This window comes from Simochromis diagramma, unplaced genomic scaffold, assembly GCF_900408965.1.
Source record: "Simochromis diagramma unplaced genomic scaffold, fSimDia1.1 OVJJ01000656.1, whole genome shotgun sequence".
Taxonomy (NCBI): domain Eukaryota; kingdom Metazoa; phylum Chordata; class Actinopteri; order Cichliformes; family Cichlidae; genus Simochromis; species Simochromis diagramma.
This window is the reverse complement of record NW_024387038.1, coordinates 383,730-410,749: the sequence shown is the minus strand read 5'-3', so window position 1 is coordinate 410,749 and position 27,020 is coordinate 383,730. Positions and strand designations below refer to the sequence as shown.

The 27,020-nt window shown below is 46.1% G+C and overlaps 2 protein-coding genes across 4 annotated transcripts; both read left to right on the top strand.

The window, feature by feature from the left end:
• The first annotated feature begins 703 nt into the window (after positions 1 to 703).
• Positions 704 to 4,320, top strand: shbg (sex hormone-binding globulin). Its single transcript, XM_040043445.1, has 8 exons — positions 704 to 1,077; positions 1,840 to 1,937; positions 2,183 to 2,369; positions 2,612 to 2,773; positions 2,914 to 3,070; positions 3,318 to 3,454; positions 3,582 to 3,783; positions 3,909 to 4,320. The coding sequence occupies exons 1-8, from the start codon at positions 970 to 972 to the stop codon at positions 4,043 to 4,045; spliced, it is 1,188 nt and encodes a 395-aa protein (XP_039899379.1). The 5' UTR covers positions 704 to 969; the 3' UTR covers positions 4,046 to 4,320.
• A 1,536-nt stretch (positions 4,321 to 5,856) lies between these two features.
• Positions 5,857 to 26,866, top strand: neurl4 (neuralized E3 ubiquitin protein ligase 4). Of its 3 annotated transcripts, none has more exons than XM_040043415.1 (29): positions 5,857 to 6,087; positions 12,205 to 12,712; positions 12,802 to 12,867; positions 12,952 to 13,418; positions 14,233 to 14,344; positions 14,425 to 14,513; positions 14,600 to 14,672; positions 15,615 to 15,888; positions 17,525 to 17,706; positions 17,788 to 17,873; positions 17,959 to 18,121; positions 18,215 to 18,422; positions 19,006 to 19,082; positions 19,176 to 19,254; positions 19,520 to 19,689; positions 20,044 to 20,172; positions 20,339 to 20,484; positions 20,618 to 20,836; positions 21,617 to 21,715; positions 21,795 to 21,947; positions 22,027 to 22,194; positions 22,291 to 22,449; positions 22,598 to 22,777; positions 23,541 to 23,634; positions 23,724 to 23,831; positions 23,907 to 24,051; positions 24,185 to 24,297; positions 24,417 to 24,576; positions 24,660 to 26,866. In XM_040043415.1, the coding sequence occupies exons 1-29, from the start codon at positions 5,872 to 5,874 to the stop codon at positions 24,862 to 24,864; spliced, it is 4,848 nt and encodes a 1,615-aa protein (XP_039899349.1). In that variant the 5' UTR covers positions 5,857 to 5,871; the 3' UTR covers positions 24,865 to 26,866. The 3 variants fall into 3 exon arrangements, with proteins under 3 accessions (XP_039899349.1, XP_039899350.1, XP_039899348.1); XM_040043414.1 differs by having other exon boundaries at positions 5,858 to 6,087; positions 18,212 to 18,422; positions 24,660 to 25,431; XM_040043416.1 differs by lacking the exons at positions 23,724 to 23,831; positions 23,907 to 24,051; positions 24,185 to 24,297; positions 24,417 to 24,576; positions 24,660 to 26,866 and having other exon boundaries at positions 18,212 to 18,422; positions 22,598 to 22,819; positions 23,541 to 23,615.
• The last annotated feature ends 154 nt before the right edge of the window (positions 26,867 to 27,020 follow it).

Sequence of the window (27,020 nt, the reverse complement as noted above, 5' to 3'; positions counted from 1 at the left end):
AAACTGTCTCTTTAATCTCTTCATGAAAAGGATGAGTCAGTCATTGTCTGGGAAATGGTTGTGGTCTCCTGCAAATAGTTGTTTCGGTTAAAGCCTAACAAACTGCTGAATTTGACTAAGAACAGATCCCTTTTTTCTACAGCACATGTTGTAGCTTTTGAAAGCAGGGAGACATAGATGGTACCATAGTAATAATAATAATGGCTCTATCACAGTGTCCCATTATGTCAGAACACAAAATGCCATAACCCTAAAAGCAGCAGCATGGACGGCAGCCATCAGTAATCCCTTCATTTAGATGAGTGCTGATACCTTCTGTGATCAGCTCGTATGTATGAGAGCGTGTGACAGGGAAGAGTTGTGGCCTGTTTGCCGTTCATCTTGCATTTCCCACCTTTCATGGCCTGATTGTGTGCAGTGGAAGAAAAGAACTTTGAGTTCTCTCTCCCCCTTCACTGCAACATTTTACACACACACTGAGCCATGGCTGGCAGCGGTCAATCAAGGTTCCTGTGTAATGTGTAAACACATGTGTCTGGGTTCGCTAAGGTCACTCACCTGGCCCGCAGTCGTGTCCTTACACAAATAACAACGAGTGCGGAAGATTGATGGACTGATAAAAACACACTTTTTAACTGCTAATATTGCAACAGACCCTTTAAACCCCCCACAGTTTCTTTCTTCTGTTTGCCTGCTGTACTTCACATTCACCACCCACAGCCATCTGCATTTCTGCAAACACTGATCTCAACCAGCGCGGCCTGCCAGCCTCAGGGATCGATAGCTTGTCCAGAACATGGCATATATGCCCTCTGGATCCCAGGAATTGTGACAGCAGACGCCAGCGAACTGCAGACTTTTCCACAATCTCTCTGCTCCTCATCCTAACTCGACCTCCATCTGCACCGCAGTGTAGCTGGACCAACCGTGGGCTGTGGGGACTGAACGCTGCGAGGCCTGGGTCAGTGAATGTGCTGCAGGATGACTTGGAAAGCAATGGCAGGTGCACTACTGCTCACTCTGAGCCTTATTTTGCTGGGGTGGGGAGCTGAGGGCCAGGAAAACGGAGGTGATAAGGTATGTTAGTGCAATGCACAATGCCTAGAATTAAAATGTGCACTCGGTGTGTGTGCGTAGGAAGTATCATCTATATGCACCTTTTCAGCCTTTAACGAAGTCCCTGATTCTCTGCAGAAGCATGGATGACTGTAGTGGCATATATTGTTTCTGCACAATTACATGCTACAGCTCCTGATGATTGGAAATATCTGCCTGTATCATTTAGATACATCTTTTTCTTCTAGAAAAATCCACTTTGTTGGCTCATAGGTTATGTTTTAAAGAATAAAAGTCTAAGGGGGAGGGGGGATCCCAACATTTGCTTAGACTTTGCTCAGTTTGCTCAGTTTGTGGACGCATCAGCATAATTAAGATAAGAGAAGAAATACTTTACTTTTTTTCCCAGTTTTGGGAAATTACTAACACAAAAAGAAAAGCAAGACTTGTTTTTCCTCTTAAATGTTGTACATACACATGGTTCATCTCCACAAGTGAGTGTTGTGTGGTTGCTCTTGTCAATGAAATGCAGTGATGTGGCACTTCATCACCATTTAATAATTTCTGCACACTGCTCTGTTCAGCTTTTTTTTTTTTAAGTCAAATCAATAACTGAATAAATTTAATCTCTCGGTTTAATGTGGTTTTAACGAGCAGCCAATGAAGATCTCTGAGTCTAAAATACTGAGGCTGAGTTCAATAAATTAGAGCTGCGTGTAATAAAAAGCTGTGAGTAACGACCTAAGTGTCAGTTCAGTACAAGATGAAGCTTGTGTCTTCCAGAAAATGGTGCCGGGCAGTTCTACCGTCAATCTGGGCCAGAACACCCACGACTGGAGGCCGCTGATCCACACAACGGTCAACCTTAGTGAGATCCGCAGGTACGTGTGCGATGGGGCAAATCAGTGCACCGTCAAGCCTGCACAGCAGCTCATCTGTGGGCAAGAAGGTGCACATGATTCTTCTGGGATTTCAAATTAAAACATGACATTGAAGTTCAGTTTCTACTGAACAGGCGTACATGAGCTCTCTAAGATCAGTCAAAGATAAATAAGCAGGTTGTCTTATTAATGCACCAATGAGCAGCCGTCACTCCAATTTACTGTATCTTTATTCTGCCACGCAGCATCAAATCCTCCTTTGAGTTCCGGACATTTGACCCAGAAGGTCTGATTTTCTACGGAGACACAAAAAACGGGGATGACTGGTTTATTTTGTCGCTGAAAGACGGCGTCCCTCTGATACAGATCAACAAAGGTGTGCTCGTCAGCGTAGCGGGCACCCCGAGGCTCAATGACGGGAAATGGCACACAGTAAGCATCCAGTGATCACTTGGAAATCAGTTTGTTGAACTCCAACTGGCTAAAGAACTGCTTTATGTTGCTTTGCTGGTTTCGGGCCTGGAGAGAACTCAGGAGCTGCTCCAAGGCTCCGTATGAGAAATTATGAAGAGCTCCTTGAGAGCGCAAGAATAAAAACATGCTGGAAATGAGCATAACAACTCATCTTAAAACTGGCTAACTGTACCGTTTGTTGTTCTCTTGATGCCACCAAGATGGAAGTGAGCAACCAGGACAAATTCGTAAATCTGGAGGTGGATGGCACTGGCGGGCTGGTGGTGGGCATACATTCCAAGCAGATGGAGGAAGCCATTTACGGTAAACTTCGACTGGCCCTTGGCGGGATGCTGATCAGCAAAGAAAAGATGGTTGTTCAGGTACTGTGTGTATTTTGCACCATTTGTTTTAAACTGCACTTCAGCTGCAAATAGACCAGATGCTGTTTTCCTTTCCTTGCACAAGACCTCTGGAAAATAGCTTCTTGAACATGTTTGAACCGTCCCTCCTCTTCCTTTAGTTCAATCCCAAAATGGATGGCTGTGTGCGGAAAGGCAACTGGCTGAACCTCACCTCCCCATGGGTGGCAGAGGCAGACGAGCTACAGCCTTGCTATGAAAACATCCAACCTGGCAGCTACTTCCCTGGCACAGGATTTGCCATTTTCAACACCTCAGGTGGGAACACTCTGCTAAATTATCCCAGATACAAGCAAGTGTTTACACTCCTTTATTCAATAACAAGCTTTCCAGCTGGCCCGGATATTGCATTTATGCATGATATGGCATCTCGGGTAGCAATATTTCTCCTACTTCTAAGTAGGTATTCCTGATCAGATTCAGCACGTTAATTTGTATTTATTGGAAGTGGTTTTATCTGCCTCAACACATCAGCAAATGACTTTTTTTCTTCTTTTTTCCCCAGATTTCCAGATCAATGGAGATCACGAGGTCCATATTGAGCTGTGGGGGGATTTCAGCCAGATGGACGGGACCCTTTTGAGCATCAAAGCTGATGGGGAGGAGCTCATGTTCTCTGTGGTAGCTGATAAAAACACTAAGGTATCCACATAAGTCAGATGTATTTGCCCTCAAAGTGGGATTATTAACTTAGCAATGATGTTTGTTTCATGCAAATAACACACACAGATCAGTGTACATCACAGTTCTGTTTCCATTTGGCATTCAGAACTTCACATTCACCTCTAGAGAAGAGGTGTTCACCATGAAAAACACTTTCAAGAGGCTCCAAATTAAGTTTCTGAAGGATTCGCTGAGCGTGGTTAAACATGAGGAAGAATCATCGGCTGATTTTTCAGTCAGTGCAGGGAGCAACACCGATTATTTATCAGCTTGGAGAGATGGTCATCTTGCCATTGGAGGCCTTTTGGGTGAGACTGCAGCTTTAAAGTATTTCAGTCTAATCCTGTATTACTGTGCAGCAACACAAAAAAAAGGATCTGCTCTGTGTAACTCGTGAAGACGATTGTTTTCTTCATCTATTTTGTCTTTTCAGGTGAGAATGCTGACGATGTCGGCTCCCAGTTCTTGACAGGCTGTCTGGAGAAGATCCAGGTCCAAGGGAAGGATTTGGATCTGGATTTGGCACGCGTGAAACACGTGTCCGTTTCCTCTCACAGCTGCCCCGCTTAAACCACAAAAGCATGCTTACACTTTAGGGTATGCTGAGTAGACATGGTGTTTGCAGTGATGAGCACTAAAGTGTTTTAAGTCAGAATTTTATACTTGTACCAGTGAATCTCTAAAGTCTAAATAATTTAGTGCTAAATATTAATATTTTACGAGATGTCTCTTCCACTTTCCCACTTTTAACACAACATACAGATAAATCTGATAAATGTGAGCAGTTTTGTGACCCTGGTACGTGCAACAGCAAGTTTTTGAATAAAATATGACTTTCCCTAAAATGGTTTCTGATACATATTCATTTTTCTGGTATATTTTAAGGCACAATAGAGGAGTAAGATGTTTAACAAATAAAACTGTTAAGGTATTTTGTTATGAACACCTTTATTCTTCAGCAGAGTCGGAACTCTCTTAGGCAGTTTTTTTTTTTGGTAATTTCTTTAAGGGGGCGATCGTGGCTCAAGGGAGTTCGCCTTGTTGGGAGTTCGCCTTGTAATCGGAAGGTTGCCGGGTCGAGCCCCAGCTCCAACAGTCTCGGTCGTTGTGTCCTTGGGCAAGACACTTCACCCGTTGCCTACCGGTGGTGGTCAGAGGACCCGGGTGGCGCCAGTGTCCGGCAGCCTCGCCTCTGTCAGTGTGCCCCAGGGTGGCTGTGGCTACAATGTAGCTTGCCATCACCAGTGTGTGAATGTGTGTGTGAATGGGTGGATGACTAAATGTGTAAAGCGCTTTGGGGTCCTTAGGCACTAGTAAAGCACTATACAAATACAGGCCATTTACCATTTAAGTAGTCTCCAGGAATAGTTGTCCAGGCTTCCTGAAGGACATTTAAGGCGGCCTTTTGTCCTGTTCTATGTTAACATGATGCCACATTGGTCACCCACATTGATCATTTATCCAATCCTCTACTCTCGGCTGATTATCTATCAGCTCAAATACAGTCATTTATAACCCGGTTAGACCTCTTAGATCTTTCGCCACGAGGCTACCATCACTGAGTGTAGTCGATTTCCTTTAAAGCCAAATTTGAATTCTAATTTTCTTCAATTCTTTCAACTTACGTTCAGCCAGTCTTTTCACGCATGCCTCACAAGAACCCACTCGCTCTCGCCGAGTGACTGATCTTAGACATGAAAATTGCTCCCTCTAGTGGTTGATTAAACATAATGTTAAATTCATCAGAGACTTGTGTATGACGTCATCTACCCCATAAAATTTGATACACGGAAAAAGTCCAAATATTACTTATCAACTTTAAATTATGAAAGCAGAAAAGAGGAAAGATTAGAGCAAATATGAATGAAACGCTCAAGATCAGTTTCAGATAAAATGATGTCTGCTCGCTCGGTTCTGTATCCACTTATCGCTGCAAGAAGTCATCAAACTGTTATGTGCAGCTTTGAAATGAACTGGAAGATGTGAGAGGTCGGGGAACACAGACAGATAAATAGATTTATTTTCATTCAGAACATTATATACATTTGTTTCCCAAGACAGCATTAAACTGACAATAAATAGAATAAAAAATATAATAACACCTAATAATATTTAACTAGAAAATCATATAATAATAAAAACACATACATAAAGCGATAAAATGCGAACTGATAACGAACGTGACTCTAACTGTAGTTAACGTAGAAAGTTTTTAGTCCTCGAGCCAATAAAGGAGAAATAATCAAAAACAAGTGTACGACGAGGCTACGTTGAATGTAAAAACGCTAGCTTCTGAACCAAAGCGTTTATATAGACTTTAAAATGACGCCACGCTTTCAGTCATTAAAGCCTGAGGTGCGGTTGCTAACGATTCCGCAAATCTGCCGGCTGCCATAATGTTACTGTCGCAAAGCCTCGCTGTCGTGAATACTGGCCGCCCACTGAAGATGGCGGCGGAGCTGCATCCGCGGAGCGGAAAGCTGATCGGCCTGTCCAACTCGAACCGAACCGCCCGTCGCAACCAGCCAGTCCAGGAGTTCAATCACGGCCTGGTGCTTAGCAAGGAGCCGCTGAGGGACCGGGATGTCTTCACCGTCCGCATTGACAAGAAGGTAAACAAACTGCAGGCCCGCTGCTGGCTCCTCTGAGCGTGTGTGAGGGCAGCGGGACGGGAGTGGAGCTGGAGGGACGAGCCGGGGGTCTGTGGCTGTCCGCGGTCTAAAGCTATTGCTGCTGCTAAGGCGGCACACACAGGGCTTGACAGTAGCCGCAGTGTTTACCGCTCCTCAGGCTTTAATTAGATACACCGACAGAGGACCGCAGGGAGCTGATAAACAGCCCGCTGTGGGCTGGATGTGATAAACGAGTCTCTTAGCTAACGATAGCCCGCCCGTGTTGCCTTGGTGCCGTCAGATAGCCGTGCTAATGAGCCGCTAGCAGGCTGTCCGGGGCTAGCCTTTCTGGAAGGTGCTACGAGGGCTTTGTCTGGCGCTGACAGGGACCCGATATCGTTTTATCGCGTGAAAGGATCCCACCTAAGCCGGTAAGTGCGGTTCTTTTAGGGCTTGTTTTGAAGGATCGGTCGCCTGTCAGGCTGTCTGTCCGATGGCTAATAACACTGCAGTGTTCACGCCACACGGGGATATCGTAGTGACTCAGAGGCCATGTGTGAACAGTACACAGTCACTACACCGAGGCTGTTACCACTGTCATTAATATTAACCAGAGCCTGTGTGCTGAAAGCCTCAGCTCTGCAGCCTCCGCTCACCTCTGTGCGTATGCAAAGCGTCTGCAGACCGCTAGAACTGCTGCTCCAAAAGTGGCTGACTACTTCATGCTGTTACTCATTAATTACATGCACTCTTTCGGCTGACTTCACAACCATTTAAACACAAAATCACGGATATCATGTGTCTAACTTTACTAGACCTGCTGCTGTTAACTGTTTGCATCATCAAGTTAAGTACAGGTGATCTCTTTCCTTTCTTTTTCCTTCATTTCCAGTCAAAGTCCTGCCTCTCCTCAATCACAAGTGCAAAGACAGCTTACAGCTACAGTTCACATCCACTGATGAAGCTTAAACCAGTTTTTAATTGTGACTTTTTGCAGGTAGAGGTGGCCCAATGTTCACTTTCCTTGAATTAGCATTTGAATTGCACTGGAATTGCATTAAGAGTGCCTGTGCACAGTGTTTACATTTCAGTTGTGGAAAACCTTCTCCGTTGTAATGGCTTCTGTCTCTGCAGTTGGCCTCCCAGCGACGCTTGCCAACAACATGGCAGCATTGGAGTCAGTGCCAAAACCAACTGCCCCCCCCACACACACACGAAATGACAGTGTGTCCAGCCGTCTAAAAGCATAGTGTGTGTGCACGTAAAGCATCTGGTTTAATAGCACCTGCTGCATGCTAGATAATTATGCATCCCTGGTGGAGCTCTCAGCCTGATAAAGGCTCTCATAAAAAGGCTCACGCCCTGTCTTTGCATGCATTGCCAGTCTGAAAATCAATAGTTTGTCATCACGGAGCACCCGCTGGTATGACTCTTGAGTGCTGACGTCCAGGGTGGGGGGACGTAAACACATGAGGGGGAATGAAGTGATTTATTGGAACAGGACTCGGCAGGTGTTTTAGCATTTAAGGAACTGATATGATAGGATTCAGTGGAAGATCCAACTTGTGATATGGAATACTATGTCATGCATTTTGTATACTGGGAGTTACTTAAAGCTAAAATGATTAGCTGTGTTTTGTCTCGTGTGACAATATCAAGTTTTGAATTGTGCTTAATGGGATGAGTAGATCAATATAATTGGCACATTGATACTAATATCTACTTTGAAATGCCACTTTTAGTTTCTTGCTGTTACTGTTTAATTACGAGCTAACGCTAAAGTCATAGGTTTTCAAGTCTAACGTGTTTTTAAAAGCACACAAATTCAGTAAATTGTGCCACTTTGTGTTCCTCAGTCATGCCGATCTGGCTGGAAAATTTTTATTTGCTCCCAAATAGGAGTTCGTTGTTGTGAGAATTCGCGCCGCAAAAGCTGAGCAGCTGCGTTTCCTCTCTCTAGCGGTGCTCCTCATAGGTGGTGCTTTTGAAATTGACAGGCTATGAACTTCTCTGTTTCCCTATAAAAGATGCTCTGTTGTCCCGCTTAGTGGGTATATTTGTAGCCTAGAATTATTAGTCTTTTCGAGTCGAGTCGAGTGAATGACCGGGAGGCAGACGCCCACAGGCTGCTGTTACGTAAGCGAGAGCGCGAGGGAAGGAGATGTCTGTCTCCTCCACACACACAGACCCGGTCAGCCTGAGCTACTCCCAGATTTGTTAACCCAGATACCCTGACTGCAGTAGCACACTGCCTTAGATAGCACCTGCCACGGAGCTGAGGAAGAGGTGGGCAGGAGGAGGCTTACTGTAGTGTAAAAAGAACAAAAAAAAAAAAGGTATTGATCCCGGGGAAAGTGTCTTTGGCACAGAAGTCAGCTGCAGAAAAACATCCCAGGAGCTGGAAGGGTTTCAGTGATATGGTCACGGTTATCTCTTACACTGGAGTCCTAATGGGGGTGGGGGTGGGTTATGACTGAGCATAAAACTGAGGCTTTTATCCACCGCTGAGGTTTTTGTCAGATACCTTTCTCCTTGAGGAGCAGGTGGAGTGCAGCCAGCCAGGAGTCGACTCCTCTTCAAGACGACGGGGGGGTGGGGTTCGCATCTCCTGCGCTCAAGTGTTTTTAATCAAGACTTAAACATCAACACCAGCTGCTGTTTACATTTTCCTTTTTCTGCTGCAGTCTCTCGTCCACGTCGTGGAGGTTAAACAAAAACGAAAAATAGAATTCATCTCGGCAGATCAATAAAGTATCTCGTTGTCGTCAGCTTATGGTGAGCTTCGTGTTACCGGGAAGAAACAGATGCCTCGGGCTGCCTGTTAGGCGATATGAGGCCAATGTCGTGCAAAGGCACGAGGAATTTTTGCTGTGAAACGGGGACCAACTGCGCCATGAGTTTAGGGGATGGTGAGATCGCTGAGCTGAAGCTCAGGTGTTTGTTTTCTTCGAACGGGTTTAATCATTACACCTGGACCACAGAGCCGTCTGTGCTCTCTGCGGCTCCACTTCTTTTTATTATTTCAGTCATAAAACGGAGGAAAGCATTAGCTATGACCTCATAGTGAGAAGATCCTGAGCTTGTACCTGATTCAACTCTGTTCCTTTACTTGTGGAGTTTGCATAATCTGCCTTCAAAAGCTTGTAAAAAAATTTCCTGCCCCTGTGCCATATTTATATTACAAATCCCCAAAAACTGCCAGCAAGTTGGTGTACAAGTATACACTTAATGGGTAATAAAAAGACAAAAACATATAAAGAAAACCCCTCACCTCTAACAGCAGATAGCTGCCCCTCCCCGATCCTGGTTCTGCCAGAGGTTTCTTCCTGTCAAAAGGGAATTTTTCCTTCCTACAGTCGCCAAGTGTCTGATCATACGGGGTCATCTGCAGAGATGGGCAGTAACGCGTTACTATAATCTGATTACTTTTTCAAGTAACGAGTAAAGTAAGGGATTACTATTGCAAAAACGGTAATTAGATTGCCGTTACTTTCCCGTAGTAACGCTGCGTTACTGCGTTACTAAAACCGTGATTTTTTGCGAGAATGTCTCATGACAGTGACATAAGCGAGTGCGCCGTTAGTGACAACAGCTGTGTGCAGATCAACAATGGATCACATATCGATTGTGGGAGAGAGTATGAGCGTGCAGCATTTAAAGCGTGGAAGTACTGACCTTACTTTGAGTTTGATTCCATAAAAAGTGACAAAAACATTAGCGTCCGTTGTGCGTGGGAAGAAAACTTCTTTTTACAGCGAAAAAAACCCCTAAACTTCCAAGCAAGCACCTAGTGCACAACGAGATAATGGGAAATTCAGAGAAACTCGCGGATTCTTCCACTGACCGCGGCACACCTGCACCAGGGTAAACCTCCGCCTACCGCAGTCCTGCTTTACAGGTGAAAATAGAGCAACAGCACCACTGAGTCTTTGACTTTATTTATTTCCTGCTGTGTTTTACTTGCATCTATTTGAAAGACTGAGTGTAAACACAAAAAATATTTTATTTTATGTGCTGGAATGTGCAGAAAATAGGTTTAAATGTTAAACTAATTTATTCAAGTCAGAGAATGTTGCATATAATTAAATTTTTGCTTGATGCATAAAGTTAAAAGATTAAAACTGATAAAACAAGTTTAAAAAAAAGAGACTTTTCCATTTGATTACATTTTGTATGATGGATTATGCAGAAAAAGTAGAATTGGGCTGAAAGATCTATCGCTTTATCACCTCTTCAGGTTGTAAATTGTGTTTTTAAAAAGTAACTAAGTAAATAAGTAATTAATTACTTTTGAAAATAAGTAATCAGTAAAGTAACGGGATTACTTTTGGGGGGAAGTAATCAGTAATTAGTTACTGATTACTTTTTCCAAGTATCTTGACCAACACTGGTCATCTGATGTTGACATTTCTCTAGATTATTGTAGGTAGGGCTGTGCGATATGACCAAAATCTCATATCCCGATATAAGAATTCTATCTTCCGATAACGATATAAATCACACAAATGTAACATTTTCTGTAAATTCTGTGAATCTCCGGCAGCTCGACTTGCGGGAAGTGTTTCCAGCTGGGCGTCGTGTAGCTGGAGTCGAGTGTTTTAACAGATGCATGAAACGATACATTTTTAGACATAAGTTGTAACAGCCGCCGTTTTCTTTGTGAGTATTTATTACACGGCGTGCTGCGAGGAAAAGCCTGTTCTAACGTTTGAGTCTAAGGCTTATTTTTTAGCACCTGGCTTCTCTTTTTTACTTCTCATCCGTAAATAATCTGCTCTTTCACGTGATTAAGTTTATTTTGAAAAGTCTCAACAGGATCTTGAGCTTTATTGTGAAAGGTTTATGTGGAACATAAACAAGCAGACATGCGATGGTTTTACCGTCATTGTTGCTAACCACAACGGATAAAAACAGGCGCTTGTCCGTCTGTAGTGTGGTTATATTAAATATAAGAGAAAGAGAGAACTTTAAGAAATTAATATAGCCACTACAGTGACCATCAAAACGATGAAAAAATATCGCCGTAAACAGTTTATTTTGCGACACCACGAAACAAACGATAGCGTAAAATGAAACGATAGACGTTTTTATATCGTCATCCGATATATTTCATTATATCGAACAGCCCTAATTGTAGGGTCCATAAAGCACCTTGGGGCGACTGCTGTTGTTGTTGTTTTTGAATATAGAATTTAATTGAATTATTTACATACTAGCAATATTTCGTTACCTAAATAATCTTCCGATTGCTGTCAGTGCTGCTGTGTCATAGCAGCCCTAATCTGCACACGCACTGCAACATGCATCATTTCAACTGTGCTTTTTGTCATCAAGCTAATGGGACATCAGACAGATGACAAATTGGACAATATGTAGGGACAAAGCTGATTACGTCCTTCTGATGTCGTGGTCAGTTGCAAGTTGTTATTTAATTTTTTTCCCTCTTCTGTTTGATCTAAATATAGAGCAGGATGTGTGAAACTCACCCTTCAGTATCAAAATGTATTTAACTTCCCATCTTGGCAGTAAGACACCGGTATCATAACAGTAATCTAATGCAGCACTGGTGGTTCAGTGAGTTTTCTTCCAAGTTCATGTTCGTGCTGTTAAACATGACAGTGCAGCGACAGAGTTACTGTCAACTAATCTCTGACAAATTTTCATATTCTTCTACGCTCGCACTGTCCCGCTTTATTCTCAAAGGAGCGCTCCCTGAGCTGTGCTCGTCACCGGCAGAACGACTAAAAATAACAGCGGCGGATCATACACGACACGCCCTTTGTTTTCCATAGATATCTACTTGCAGTTTTTAGCACAGAGCTTCACTTTTTTAAGAGTAACTCCCACGGCACAACACAGCTCCACTCGGAGTCAGAGAAAAAATAATAATAATAAATTTTTACTACTTCTGTGCTTTTTCTCAATATTTGCTGTCGACTTCACAAAGCTACATGGCTCTGACGTTATTTTTGAGCGTTTTTAAATGTTTTGCTAAATGTGGGACAAAGACTCGGTCTATGGTAAGGTGTAAAATCCATACTTTGTTGTCTTTTGCTTTTTTAAAAATGGATCTTTAATTAGGAGAAAGGTTAAAGGTCACACTGTGTCTCCTTTCAGGTGAACTCGTGGAGCGGTTCCATCGAAATCGGCGTGACGGCCCTGGACCCCGCCGCTCTGGACTTCCCCAGCAGCGCCACGGGCCTTAAGGGCGGCTCCTGGATCGTGTCGGGCTGCTCGGTGCTACGCGACGGCCGCTCCGTCCTGGAGGAGTATGGCCGCGACCTGGACCAGCTAGCTGAGGGCGACCGCGTGGGCATTCAGCGCAGCTCCCGCGGAGAGCTCCACCTCTGGGTTAACGGGCAGGACTGCGGCGCGGCCGCAAGCGGCCTGCCACCCAAGCTGTGGGCGGTGGTGGACCTGTACGGGAAGTGCACGCAAGTGACAGTTGTGAGCTGCGAGCCGCCACCGCCCTCTGCGGAAAGAGAGAGCGAGACATTAGAGCGGGAGGAGGAGGAGGAGGATGAGGAGGAGGAAGAGGTGCTAGTGTGTGGGGGTCGGGAGGACGCGGGGATCGCGGCACTGATGAATGTGACAGCAATGAATGGAATGATGAATGGAGATGAAGGTAAGAAGCCTTTGCTCTTTATCGCCACGGTTCTTTTTCCTTCTCTGTCTGTTGGACTGCGCTGATCTGCTGTCTCCTATCTCTGCCAGTGCCTGAGCTTAGATGCAGTCAAACTAGACCAGACAAGTTCCTCAACAACCTGGAGCCCGATGCTGGTAAGAACATGCCCCCCAGAACCATCAGCGGACACTTTCCAGCTGGACTGGCGCTCACAGCTGTTCTCTTCACGTGTCTTTCAGTTCTGACGGAGCACCAGCTCTTTGACGTGTTCAACAACGCAATAGTGTCCTTTTACCGCTCCGAAGATGAGGGCGGAGGGGAGGATGGCGGAGGAGGCGGTGGTGGAGGGGGAGGAGCAGCAGGAGGAGGAAATACAGGAAGCGACTCCTCTTCCAGAAATGACAGAGGGAGCAGCAGCGGAGGAATGAACAGCGACAGCGGGACGGGGACGACGGGAGGAGGAGCGGGAAGTGCCGGGGACAGTGGAAATTCTAACAGCAGCCCTGCTGGTAATGGAGGCGTGGGGCCGGGAGCGCTGACAGGCGCGATGACCACCAACGACGCGCTGCTGTTCCACGAGAAGTGCGGCACGCTGATCAAACTGAGCAACAACAACAAGACGGCGGAGCGGAGGAGACCGCTGGACGAGTTCAACAACGGCGTGGTGATGACCAACCGGCCGCTCCGACACAATGAGATGTTTGAGGTGCGTGCACGTGTTCAGGCCAACTGTTTAAATGAATGTTGACCTGTACATGAAAAGTTATTGCAGTATGTTATATGGTCGTTTTAGACCGAGCCACAGCCTCACATGTGCCTCGCAAGAGGCCAGGCTTACTGGGATCTGTTTGAGGAAGCCAGCCGAGGGGCAGGCAATCAGAATAAAGGTTCGGCCTTAAGTGAGAGGAGGCTTTCAGTCTTTCCCCCATAAAGAAAACATTTAATGATCTCTGCTGTGCCCTTAATGATGATGATTGTGACAGTTCAGTATATCAATAACAACTTTGGCTTTGGCAACCGTTAGAATCGTTTTTGGGCTTTTCTAAGGGTAGCTGCAGAGCCAGAGGCCACCCTCATGTTTTCCTGTACGCAAAACATCTCGGTGAAAAAACATGGAGGTCGCACAGCTGTCGAGTAGTTTGCTTTGAGTTTTATTGACGCAGAAAGAATGACGGGACTGGAAGACGTGATATTTTGCTTGTAGGACATGCACTTCATGCACGCCTCATGGTCTGCAAAGGTGGTCAAACCAACAGGAATGCAGCAAAGTGTAAACGTGAAAGCAGCGCAGGGTTGTTGTAATTTTGTGTTAAGCTTTGGTGCAATTCTTGTTTCCTTTTCTTTGAGAGCTGCACTGAGTTTAGACGGATCATTTGATACAAAGATTTGCACATTAACCGGAAGTAGCACAAGGACGTGACAGAAGCATTAAGGGTTTATGAAAGTGCAATAAAATCTTTGTTTGACATTAAAATCAATGAATAATTGTGACAGATAATCATAATACTCTCTGCTATCAGATCCGTATCGATAAGCTGGTGGACAAGTGGTCAGGCTCAATAGAGATAGGTGTGACCACACACAACCCCAACAACCTGGACTATCCTGCAACTATGACCAATCTGCGCTCAGGTAAGGCACGAGTAATGACACGGGGAAGTCTGTTTGTCTGCGGCAAATTACAAGGTGCTGATTGTTTCTGCTTCTTTAAGGTACAATCATGATGAGCGGCTGTGGGATATTAACCAACGGAAAAGGAACCCGCAGGGAATACTGTGAATTCAGCCTCGATGAACTTCAGGTGAAGCACGTGAACACACGCGTAAACATCTCATTTAGTCTTTTTCTAGTAAATCTGACTTTACTTTCTCCGTTATCGACTTTTAGGAGGGAGATCACATAGGGTTGATGCGCAAAGCCAGTGGAGCGCTTCATTTTTACATCAATGGCATCGATCAAGGTGAGACGGATCACAGCCTTTGATGAGGAGACAGAAGTCCGGTCCAGGACTTTGAAGCTGCAGCCGCAATATGGTGGTTATGAATGAGTGAGAGATGTAGCCAGTAACCACAAAGCAGTTCATCTGGTGGTGGAGATTTCTTTTAGATATTTACACCGATCAAGGATAACATTTTGACCGCCTGCCTCGTATTGTGTTAGCCCGTGCTTTGGTGCCAAAACAGCCCTGACGCATCAAGGTCCAGGCCACCTTCTTTTATGGCTCCGTGGTCCCGTTCTGATGCTCACGTGCTCTTTGTCGGTGCTTTCGGTGGCGGGCAGGGGTCAGCATGGACATCTTGACATGTCTGCAGCTATGCGGCCCCCTACACAACAAACTGTGATGCATGTGCAATCTGACAGCTCTCTGTCAGAACCAAAATTAAATTTTTAGGAAATCTGAACTACAGCAGCTCGTCTGTTTGATCAGACCACACCGGCTGGCCTTGACTACCTACATGCATCAGTGAGCCTCGGCCGATCGTGACCCTGTCGCTGGTTCAGCACGGTTCCTTCCTTGGATCGCTGCAGACCAGGAACGGCCCACAAGAGCTGCAGTGTTGGAGATTCGCTGACCGAGTTTAACCAAACTCCCTCAATTCCTCACACTTCTACATTTCTCCTGTTTCTAACACATCAACTTTGATGACAAAACGTCCACTTGCCCACCCACTAACAGGTGCCACGATGAAGAGATAATCAGTGTTATTTACTTCACCTGTCAGTAGCCATAATGTTATGCCTGATCGATGTAAATATGTTTTAGCTCCTGTGTTATTCTCGGCTGTTCATCTCTGTATCTGCACATGTATTAAGATGTGTCTGAAGATGTAATCGTAGAATCCACACTTGGATGAAGTAATGAGTGTAAAGAATTTTACTGTTCTTGCTTTGTTTCTCCCAGGCGTCGCAGCAGCTCAGACCCCCAACGTGGTTTACGGCGTGGTCGACCTCTACGGCATGGCTGTCAAAGTCACGATAGTCCACAACCACAATCACAGCGACCGCCTCAGACGCAACAACGCCATCATGAGAGCGCTGTCCCCCGACGTGGGCCGACCCCGGACAACTCTCTCCGTCACCCCGGACGCAGAGCTGCCCGACCGTCTGCTCTTTCACCCTAACTGTGGCCAGAAGGCCGCCATCATCAGCGATGGCAGGACGGCGCTGCGACCTCAGTGAGTTGTCCTTTCTGCTACTTCATGTTAACCTCGTGATCTGAAAATACTTGTTACGGGTAATGCACACAACTACACCGCGTTCCAAATTATTATGCAAATGATATTTTTCTTTGATTTTCCTAAATAGTCGATTCAAATGACAGCATCATTTTCAAGTCATCAAGCATTAGAGTATAATTCAAATGTCTTAACAGGTCAAGTTACATATTAACATGGGACCTCTTATTTGATAGCAGTTCACAGTTCTTGCACTCATGGAACTTGTGAGTTTTTGGAGAGTTTCTGCTTGAATGTCTTTGCAGGATGTCAGAATAGCCCCCCAGAGCTGCTGTTTGGATGTGAACTGCCTCCCACCCTCATAGTTTTTGCTTGAGGATGCTCCAAAGGTTCTCGATAGGATTGAGATTAGGGGAGGATGGGGGCCACACCATGACTTTCTCTCCTTTTATGCCGATAGCAGCCAATGATGCAGAGGTATTCCTTGCAGCATGAGATGGTGCATTGTCTTGCATGAAGATGATTTTGTTGCGGAAAGCACGGTTCTTCTTTTTCTACCGTGGAAGAAAGTAGTCAGTCAGAAAAGCCACATCCTTTGCAGAGGCCATTTCCACACCTTCAGGGACCCTAAAGCGCCGACCAGCTCTCTCCCCGTGATTCCAGCTCAAAACTTGACTCCACCACCTCCTTGCTGATGTCACAGCCTTGTTGGGACATGTTGGCCGTCCACCAACCGTCCACCACTGCATCCATCTGGGCCATCCAGGGTTGAATGGCACTCATCAGTTGAACAAGACTGTTTGAAAACTAGTCTTCATGTAGTTCTGGGCCCACTGCAGCCGTTTCTGCTGTGAGCATTGGTTAGGTGTGGCCGAATATAAGGTTTATGCACAACAGCAAGTCTCTGGAGGGTCCTACACCTTGATGTTCGCAGGGCTCCAGAGACACCAGCAACTTCAAATATGTGTTTGCTGCTTTGTAATGGCCTTTTAGCAGCTGCCCCCCTAGTCTGATGTATTTGTCTGGCAGAAACCTTCCACATTGTCCCTTTATCCACACCAACCCATGTGTGCTCTGACTTAGGCACAAATGTCCTAACATTATGCTGATCACGCTTAAGTTTTCGTGAAGTATCTAAGGTTTTCATTACGTGTCCGAGTCATTCAACTATTTCACACTGTTCAGCAGCAGAGAGATCCTTTTCTTTCCCATATTGCTTGAAAATGCTGGTCTGCTTAATAATGTGGAACGTCCTTCTTTAGTGGTTTTTCCTTTAATTGGGCTCAAACCAATGTGTCCGAGATTGATTTCAGTGATCCAAAGAGCCCTGAGACACAATTCCATACATGAGTTTAACTGACAAACAACTTATTTAATATTTATGCCACTTAAACACAATTTGCATAATAATTTGGAACGTGGTGTAAATATGTTCTTGCGGCTCAATATTTTTAGTGTTTACTCATCTTCACACTAATCTTTGCTGCAAAAGCTCCTAAAGCCTCTGAACAACACGCAGATTACCTGCTTGTTCTCTGCTGTTTTTTTCATAAGTACTTGTGAAGAAAGTTGATATAGTACTGCAGTATTTCAATCACAGAACAGTGATGGAGTGTAAACAGTGCCGCTTTTACAGCGCCACTGACGACTTCAATCACGGCGTGGTCCTGAGCAGCCGGCCGCTGCGCTCCAATGAGGTGTTCCAGGTTCGCATAGACAAAATGGTGGACAAGTGGGCGGGTTCCATTGAAATAGGTGTCACAACGCACAACCCCGCCTACCTGCAGCTGCCCTCCACCATGACAAACCTGCGCTCAGGTGAGATGAGATGGAGCAGCTTTTGTAGTTTGGATAACTTGCTGTGCCGGGGTTACTGATCCCACTGGGGATGTTTTCCAGGGACGTGGATGATGACGGGGAACGGTGTTATGCACAACGGAACGACTATACTGGATGAGTATGGACACAACCTGGACCGACTCAAGGTTAGTGGTAATAATGGTTTTTTTTTTAATTACTATTTTAAACATGACTGTTTGTTTTGTTTTTAATGCATTGTTCTCGTTCCAGGCCGGTGACACAGTCGGTGTGGTGCGTAAAGAAGATGGCAGCCTTCATTTCTTTGTGAACGGCGTGGCTCAGGGCCCGGCAGCTTGGAATGTCCCCCCCAGCGTCTATGCCGTGGTGGATCTCTACGGCCAGGCTGCACAGGCCACCATCATGGACGACATGGGTAAGACAGGAGAGCACGAGAACTAAGAAATGTCTTTAAAAAGAAAATATTAGCATCAGAGTTATTTTTCTCTGCTTCTTTCTCTCTCAGTAGACCTCCCTCCTCTTCCAGAGGACAGCTCCGAGGGACCCACAGCCATGTCGCCTGGGAGTCCTTGCTCAGTAGGCGGAGCCACCACAACCACTGACTTGCGTTTCCACCACCTACATGGCACCAATGCTGTCATCACCAACGGGGGGCGCACCGCCCTGCGTCAGAACTGCCGCAGCGAGTTCAACGATGCTATTGTCATCTCCAACAGGTGAAACACGTGACGTCAAAGTGACCTGTAGTGACTCTTAATCCATCCATGGAAGATTGTGCCTTTATATAAAAAAATAAAACTTAATCCTGCAATCTTCCTAACAGCCAGCAGGGGGCAGCACCCGTTTGATTATATAGAAGTTTATAAGGAAATCGCTTTGCTCCTCTCTTGATCTTTGACCTCAGAACAAAACATTTCTCACTCTCAATCACTAGTTTTCTGTTTTGTTCAACAAAACGTGCACATTTTGTAAATTATCAACCCAGCAAGAGTTAAACAGACAGTAGAGCCATGTTGGTTTAGAGTGGGGCTCCTGTATGATTGACTGTGTTGCTCCTGTATGAGTGTGCGGCGTCTCTAGGTTTGTCCACCACTTGTCACATCTGGTTTCAAAACACCAAGATGAAACCAGTGATGGCGCTGTCCATCTTCTTATACAGTCTATGCTTGAAGACTATCCACCTCTTATTCACAGGAGACGGGCGGTGTCACCATGTTTGATTTCCTCGTTAGGTGAAGGTGTAAAGCGTTTCTCTGTGGAGCCGCTAACATTCCTCTGTGATGTCTTAAACTGCTGCAGGTGCCTTCGGGACGGAGAGCTGTTTGAAATCGTGATCCAGAAGATGGTGGACCGCTGGTCGGGTTCGATAGAAGCCGGTGAGATGTTTGCCATGTGTCCAGCAGCAGGTCACTTCACACTAGAGCAGCAAAAAAACAAAAGTGTTCCTCTCCTCGTCTTCCCGTGTTTAGGAGTGACAGCAATCAGACCAGAGGAGCTGGAGTTTCCAAACACCATGACAGACATCGACTATGACACGTGGATGCTCAGGTACTGATGCTGTACGCCAATGTGATGTCATCTTGAAACTAATGTCTGTGCTTTATTAAGAAGGACTCGGTGTATGTGTGCTCAGCACGACCAATGCAGATGTGCACGTTCCCAGTTTTCTCTTTTTAACCTATTAAAACTGGTGTACAGAGAAGATAATTGTTGGAAAGTCAAAATATTTTTCCAGAACTTCTTTTGTGGAAAAATGTAAAATTTTGGTTTCAATCGAGAACATTTTTTTTTTCCCTTTCTGCTTTCCTCGCAGTGGGACGGCCATCATGCAGGATGGCAACACAATGCGCAACAACTACGGCTGCGATCTGGACTCCCTGACGACGGGCTCGCGGATCGGGATGATGCGCTCAGCCAGCGGAGACCTCCACTATTATATCAACGGTGTCGACCAAGGTGTCGCCTGCTCTGGCCTCCCATCAGGTAGTGTCGAGTTGGAGGACTCTGAACAACACAACACTCTACGACTTCCTCTAAATCACCACGCTGCATATCTGCACTACGCGACTTCCTCTTTCCTCTGGGCAGCTCATCATCTTGTCCAGCAGTCCCATCCGCCTCATGCACATCCAAACCATCTCAGCTGAGTGGATGTACTCATTTCTAATTGTCCCTGAAGCCCGATGAAAATATATTTTCATCGCCTTCTGAACTTTTTGTCAGTGCCACCGTCAAACCATACATACTTGCTTCTGCTGCCTTTCATTCTGCCACAGGGTTGAGATGGATTATGGTAAAGGAGTCAGATTAACAGATGTGTGTGTCTGACTCTTTCAGAGGTGTATGCTGTGATCGATCTGTACGGTCAGTGCGTTCAAGTGTCCATCACCAGCTCATCGGGCCCGCTGGACAACAGCCTCTGCACCAGCAACGTCACAGAGAAGAGCTTCCCCATCCACTCACCAGGTAAATGTCAGGATCCTTACTTAGTACCAAAAGCAAAATGAGTAGAAATGACGGGTGGTTCAAGAGTTTTGCACAGCACTGCATATTTCAAAATGGAAGAAAAAGACGAAACTATGGCTTGTTCTCAGAGTCTGATGTGTTTGTTCTTTATTCCGTGTGATTGCAGTGGCAGGTGTTGCCCACCGGCTCCACAGCAAACACGGTAAGAACGTGGTGCTGCTCGGCGAGGGCTGCCAGGCCGTCCGAGTCGGAGGTTACGCTCACGGCATCGCGTTCAGCGCAAAGGAGCTCAAAACGGATGAGCTGTTTGAGGTGAGGAAGAGGTCACGGTGACCAGATATTTCAGAGATGGCGGGCCTGATTTGCAACATTTGAAATGCTTAAAAATAGAAAGGAAAGGTTTGAGTTCTGCATTTAATCCTCTCCTGCTCCTCTCTCCCTGCAGGTGAGGATAGATGAGGTGGATGAGCAGTGGTGCGGCTCGCTGCATATCGGCCTGACCACGCTGGCTCCTCTGGAGCTGCCATCCTGCCCGCTGTCAGGTCTCTCCCCCTCCCTCCCGCAGCTCCGCACCAAGGTCACCTGGCTGCTCTGCGGCTCCGAGGTCCGTCGCAACGGCGTGCTGCAGCGGCAGAACTACGGCTGCTCACTGGACCGGCTGATGGTAAGCCACGCACACACCCCCTCCTCCCCCGCCGGCTCTCTGAGCTGTGCACCGAAGCTCTTCACGGATACCTGTAAGCGGCGCTTCAAGTAACTCATTACATTTTAAGGATTTAGTTGAAGATCAAATTAAAGACCCTTAAACCTCTTGACTTAAGAGATTCTCACAGCCTCTCAGAGAAGCTTAGAAGAATCTGCTTCTTTGTCTCCTGCACGCTCACATTTTTGTCTTTTTTTATTTTGTGTTGTTTTGTTTTTTTAAAATTGGAGAACCACTTTATAAAAATACAAATTTTAAAGGCACCGTCTAAATAGCTGGATCGAGGGCTTCTCACTGTTCACTGATGATTAATATTAATATTTAACATTATCTGTCCATCATTTGAAGTTGACCCCAGGGTATAAAAACCTGCAGACTTAAACACGAGCACCCACGCTCTTAATCTTCAAGTTAAAATGCAAATCCTGAATAGTTTGGAGCTGAATACTAATCGTCTTACTCCATCAGTCTTCAGGCTTTTTGATTTAAATATTGATTCATTTTCTTAATGCAAAGAAATGCTGTGATTCCTTTGTGTTGTTTATCTGCTGTGGCTGAAAAAAGCTTTAAAACAGAGCGGAAACTAATGTTTTGAGACTTTTTCTAAATGTCTCTTATCTTTGAAAAGCATTGAAGCTAAAAACCAGACGAACAGCAGCAGTGTGTCATCGCCGCACGCCGTTCGGAGGTGTTAATTGTGTCGTGACACAGGCGGCGTTAAACCCGGATTTGTGTTTTCAGGTTGGGAACCGCGTCGGGGTGAAGAGGTGCAACGACGACACCATGCACATCTTCATCGACGGAGAAGACATGGGGCCCGCCGCGACAGCCGTAGCCAAGGTAACCACCGCTCACTCTGACTCTCATCAGTGATGTCGGTCTGCGATGCCACTCAGCGCCTCTTTCCTGCTCCTTGCAGAACGTTTATGGAGTTTTGGACCTGTACGGGCGGATAACGGCGGCGTCCATCGTCAGCTCCTCGCTAACGGAGGACGTGGAGAGCGTTAAGGCGCCCTCGCTCTCCTCAGACAGCTGCAGCGAGGGCGAGGAGGACAGCACTCCCGTCAGAGAGGTATGAAGGATATTTAAGAGGTACCCTCCGCCTGTTCGATTTTTAGAGAGAAAGTCTGACTCTCTGTTGCCATCTTCAGGCCGAGAGCGAACCGTGCGTGCTGGTGCCCACTGTCATGGCGTTCCTGGAGAATCACGGCAAAAACATCCAGCTGTCCAATCAGAACCTGACAGCAGCCAGAGTGTCGAGCTACAACCAGGGCCTGCTGGTCACCGCCCAGCCGCTGGCTCGTCAGCAGCTGTTCCAGGTAAGAGTAAGGCTTAACGTAATCATTCGGATCCTCCGAGCGATCGCTTCGATTTCGGGGGTACCGTCTTAAACCATCGCTGTTTTTGCCCACCAGTTTCACATCGACCGTCTGAACCCGTCATGGACGTCGTCGCTGTCTTTAGGGGTGATTGGTCACTCCCCCGACCGGCTCAACTTCCCCTCCACGGCGTGCTGTCTGAAGCGCTCAGCCTGGCTCCTGCAGCGAGACTCTGTCTTCCACAACTCCCTGAAGGTGTGCACTGAGATCACACAGATCTGTCATCGGGGAGGATATTGATTTATTTTTTTCTGTCTTACATGAGAGAGTCTGTTCGCACTGACCCTCAAATTTGACTTCCTTCACTTTCACTGCTTCACTGGTCTCCCCCTCTTTTTTCCAGATATGTGAGAACTACGGTCCTAACCTGGATACGTGTCCAGAGGGGACGGCGTTGGGTCTGCTGGTGGACGCCAACAGTTGTCTCCACCTTTATGTCAACGGCATGGACCAGGGCGTGGCGGCCCAGGACATCCCTTCTCCCTGTTACCCCTTCATAGACCTCTACGGCCAGTGTGAACAGGTTTGCAGAGCCGACTAACATTAAAAAGAAGAACATGAAAGTGTAAGCTGAGAGTGGATTTATTTTATCATGTTTAATGAACTTTAAGTCCAAAAACAGACCAGAGACTTCATTTCTGTCACATTTGAAGATTGCCAAAGTTTAGGGGTACGGAAAGCCAAAAGGGTCATAGCAAACCATCAGATGGCAGCACAGTTAGCAGTGTCACCTTTCTGTGTGGAGTTTGCATGTTCCCCCCACAGCCCAAAGACATGCAGTGAGGTTAATTAGTGATTCTAAATTGGCTGTAGGTGTGAATGTGAGTGGGACTGGTTGTTGCTGTCCAGGGTGTGCCTGTCTTAATAGATTTCCATCAGGTGTTACATGTGCTACCTCGTCGGGGTTTTTCCTGGGCCCACAGGGGATGAAGCGCAGTGGGTCTGCATATAGCCTTTGTTACCTTACTTAACAGAGGTCCATTTTCATGTATTTTAGGCTTTGGTTCATTAAACCTTACTTCATGAATCCTCCTCCTTTATGAAAAGCCTCTTGGCCACTGAAACCATGAATTAAATATAATAGAGAAGTTTGAGCACAGTGTTGACCTTATTAGATACCCACGTGTGATGAGCGATGGCACTGAAACAGACCCTGTGCGTCTTTTAGGTTTGTGCAGCTCTTCCAGCTGCTACCTTTAGACCTTCGTGTAGCTGAAAGCTGTGAATACAGTTAGTGTGTGGACTGTGAGGCAGCATGTTTATCATATGTCATGTGCTGACGGCAGGTTACAATAGTCACCAACAACGTGCCAGCTGTGGGTGGAGAAAGTGGTGAGACCCGCTGTCAGGGCGACATGGAGAAGGCAGACATGGTTGATGGTACGAAGCTGACTTTTTTTTTTTTTTAAATATTCAAAGTGCTGAGGCCGTCAGATTTATCAGTTTTGCCTCCTTTTCCTTCACAACAGGAATCAAAGAGAGTGTGTGCTGGACGCCGCCTCCAGAGGTCAACCCCAATAAGACCTGCGAGTACCAGGCGCTGTGCTCGCGCTTTAAGGACATGCTCACGTTACCAGGTGGGTGCTTCATCTTTCATCTTTTCTTCCCGAGACTTCATCTGGATCTAAAACGCAGCGTCTCTGTTTATTAAGATGGATACTTCAGTGAAGATGCAAAGTACAACCTGTGCTACTGTGAGTCCTGCCACAAACTCCGGGGGGACGAGGCGTATTACAAGAGAGGAGAGCCGCCCCGGGACTACGCCCTGCCCTTTGGGTGGTGCCGCTTTGGCCTCAGGTAAGAAGACGGCCTCAAGCTGAGCGGCGATGACATCGCTATCCGTTTGACCTGAAACTAGCGAGGGAGTCCACGTTAATCTGTTCAGCTTGCTTTGTGTTTGCGTCAGTAACACACTGTCACATCTGTACAGGATGAAGTCCCACTGTGAGGTTTCCAATGCACTGAAGAAGTGGCACATCGCGTACCACGGCACCAGCGTGGGAGCTCTGCGACACACGCTGGACCACAGCCAGCTGTTGCCGGGTAGAGAAATCACTGGCACGCCTTTTCTGTATTCACACGACGACTCCAGACACACGCGAGTTGTTTAAGGAAACACCTTAAAGCAGCTAAAACAACATTTTGACGCTTTGTCTCCACAGGGATGTCGTCCATCTTCTCGGTGTCTCCGGCGAAGGTGGAAGGGCCGAACGGCTACAGCGAGCCGGAGGAGAACAGCGCCCCCGGCAGGGAGGTGCCCAGGGTGCGACTCTCCCCCACCATGCGCTACTCTGGCTTGGAGATCTTTGCTCCCAAAGTGCAGTAAGTCACATCTGCCTGTTTTATGAGTGCTAACAGGAAGTGAGGTGGCTTTTTGTACTAACAGCGCACTTCTCCTCACGCAGATTTCGGGACCCCCGTTCTCACCGCTGCCACCAGGCTCAGGTGGGATTCCAGGTGTGCGTGCGCCCGGGCTCCTACAAGATGGGACCCCCGACGCTCGGCCACAGCGAGCCCCTGGACCCTCGCTTCAGCAACTCCGAGATCGAGTGGATCACCAAGGAGCAGGGCGGCACGCTCCTCTACGGACTGCTCGTTCGGATCGAGTGAACGGAGCAATGAAGGAAGAATTTGGGTGGAGGCGGGGTAGCTCCACACGGCACTCCTAGTACTTTTCGAACAGAAGAAAAACTTGACAACCAAATCCAGCCCTGCCTTGAGCGAGAGACTCCTCTGGAATCCAGCTGTTCCTACTGTGGATTGTTGACACTTCAGCATCTTTGATTTGGTTTCGTTCCTTTCGCTCTCGGACTCTTTTAGCGGCGCCGCGGCGGTTTCAAAGGACAGACACTGCCTGCACTTTATGTTTCAGACACTCGTGGGCGATTTTTAAACTTCTCATCCACACAAAGCATTCGTTCATCCGCTGTAGGGTTTGTTTGGGTTTTTTTTGGTCATTTTTATTACACTTTTCTTTTTCTTCTTTCTTTCCCGGAGCCTCAAACGGCTTCTCTTTTTGGCACTTACTTTTAACACTGTGCTGCTCAGTGTTTTACTTTGGGAGGAGCTGCACTCCTGCCAGTCTGCACGTTAACAAACTGTCACCTAAAAAGACAAATGTGGGTAAAAAAGAAGAAAAAAAAAAAACGAGGCGTGAGGATGTTTTCACACACAGAGGAAAAAAGAAGACACACTTGAATCTGGAGGGATTTTAAAACTGGAGTGGGTGGGTTGGGGGGGGGTTGTTTACACATGTACCACTGTATGTTGCTGTCCTCTTCATGTCTCCACATTAGCAGTTTGGCTTTTTTTGTTTGTTTTTAAATCAGCCCCGTTTGCAGTCTTGCCCAGCATCACTTCTTTATCAAATGGGAAAACAAGTTAGGACCTGGGAAATGCCCCCGCTGCACGTTTGGGATTGTCAAAGTGCAGGTGATGAATGATAACTAACGCTCCAGCCTTACAAGTTAAGGAGATATGAAATATTTTAAGATACTGTAGAATTAAACACAAGTTTATAGTACACTGTTTAATTTAAAGAAATTACAAGCTTATTAGCATCTTTTTTTTTTTTTGCTTAGATTTTACCTTTCACACCTGTATAATGATTATGAAGCTACAGCGAGCCCCTTTTAAACCTCTCCCACATGGTTCCCTGTGATACCTCACCTCATTTTAAAGGTTTTCAGACAGTATTTTTTGAGTTTAAGGTTTACAAGAGAAAGGGATGAAAATGTGGGTGAAGTCGTAGGTTTAACAGCACCCGTAGCACACAGATGCTCTCCAGGTTCCTCTGGAAGTGCATCTCTCACTGTTGCTGTTGTTGTCAGCGATGGCCTGAGAGAAAACAGTAACTTCAGGTTGGTTCCTGAGATCCTCTGAAAGATTCACAAATCTTCCTCTAGAGAAGCATCCTGAATCAGTGCCACTGCTCTCTATTCTTTAGTGCTTGTGCGGTTTAAACAGACCAGAGTGAGAGGATGTTAATTACCAAGCTTCAGAGGACGCGGTAGCTTTGCAGAGTCCTACAGGCTGACTGTATCTTCATGTGAAAACGCACATTTCCCCAGATGTTTCGCTTCTTCTTCTAAAGGTCAGCGAAATGGACTCACACCAAAAAAGGTGTGACCACCCTTTCATCCTTTCAGTTTACACTCGATCCACCCCCGGGAGCAGAGTCCGTGTCCCCGCGACCTACGTCCAGGTGTTTACACGTGAATGTTTCTTCATGATTTACACTCTGTGTCAAACGTTTATGCTCAACATCCACCTTGACTGCATGTGATCAGCTTCCCACTCTTCAGTTCAGTTTCCAACATTTCTTTCATTTAAAGAGCCAAACTCACTTCACGATCGAAGCTCGCTCACCTTCTATAAAAGCAGCTGTGACGGGGAATCTTAAGAGGAAAAGAAAAACACTTCCAATCAAAAATGTGAAAACAATAAAGTTATTAAGTGGGTTTATTTATGGCCCAGTGCTGCTTTGTACAATTTAATTTGTATTTGTTGGGGGGTTATTTCTGTTTTCTGTATGTCGCGTTGTACAGGCTGTTACATAACAGATCATATCTTCCTGATTTATAAAAAATAAAACTGACAGACAGTATGCACACATGGATGGGTAAAGTCTGTTTTTTCACCTTTGAGCTGAAAAACAAACAGATGCTGAAAAGAAAAGACCAAACCAGCTGGTGCTTTTTGCTTCCTTTTTTTTTTTTCACATTTTATTTCCAGTAGGAAAAAAGAAAAGTCTGGTCACTGACACG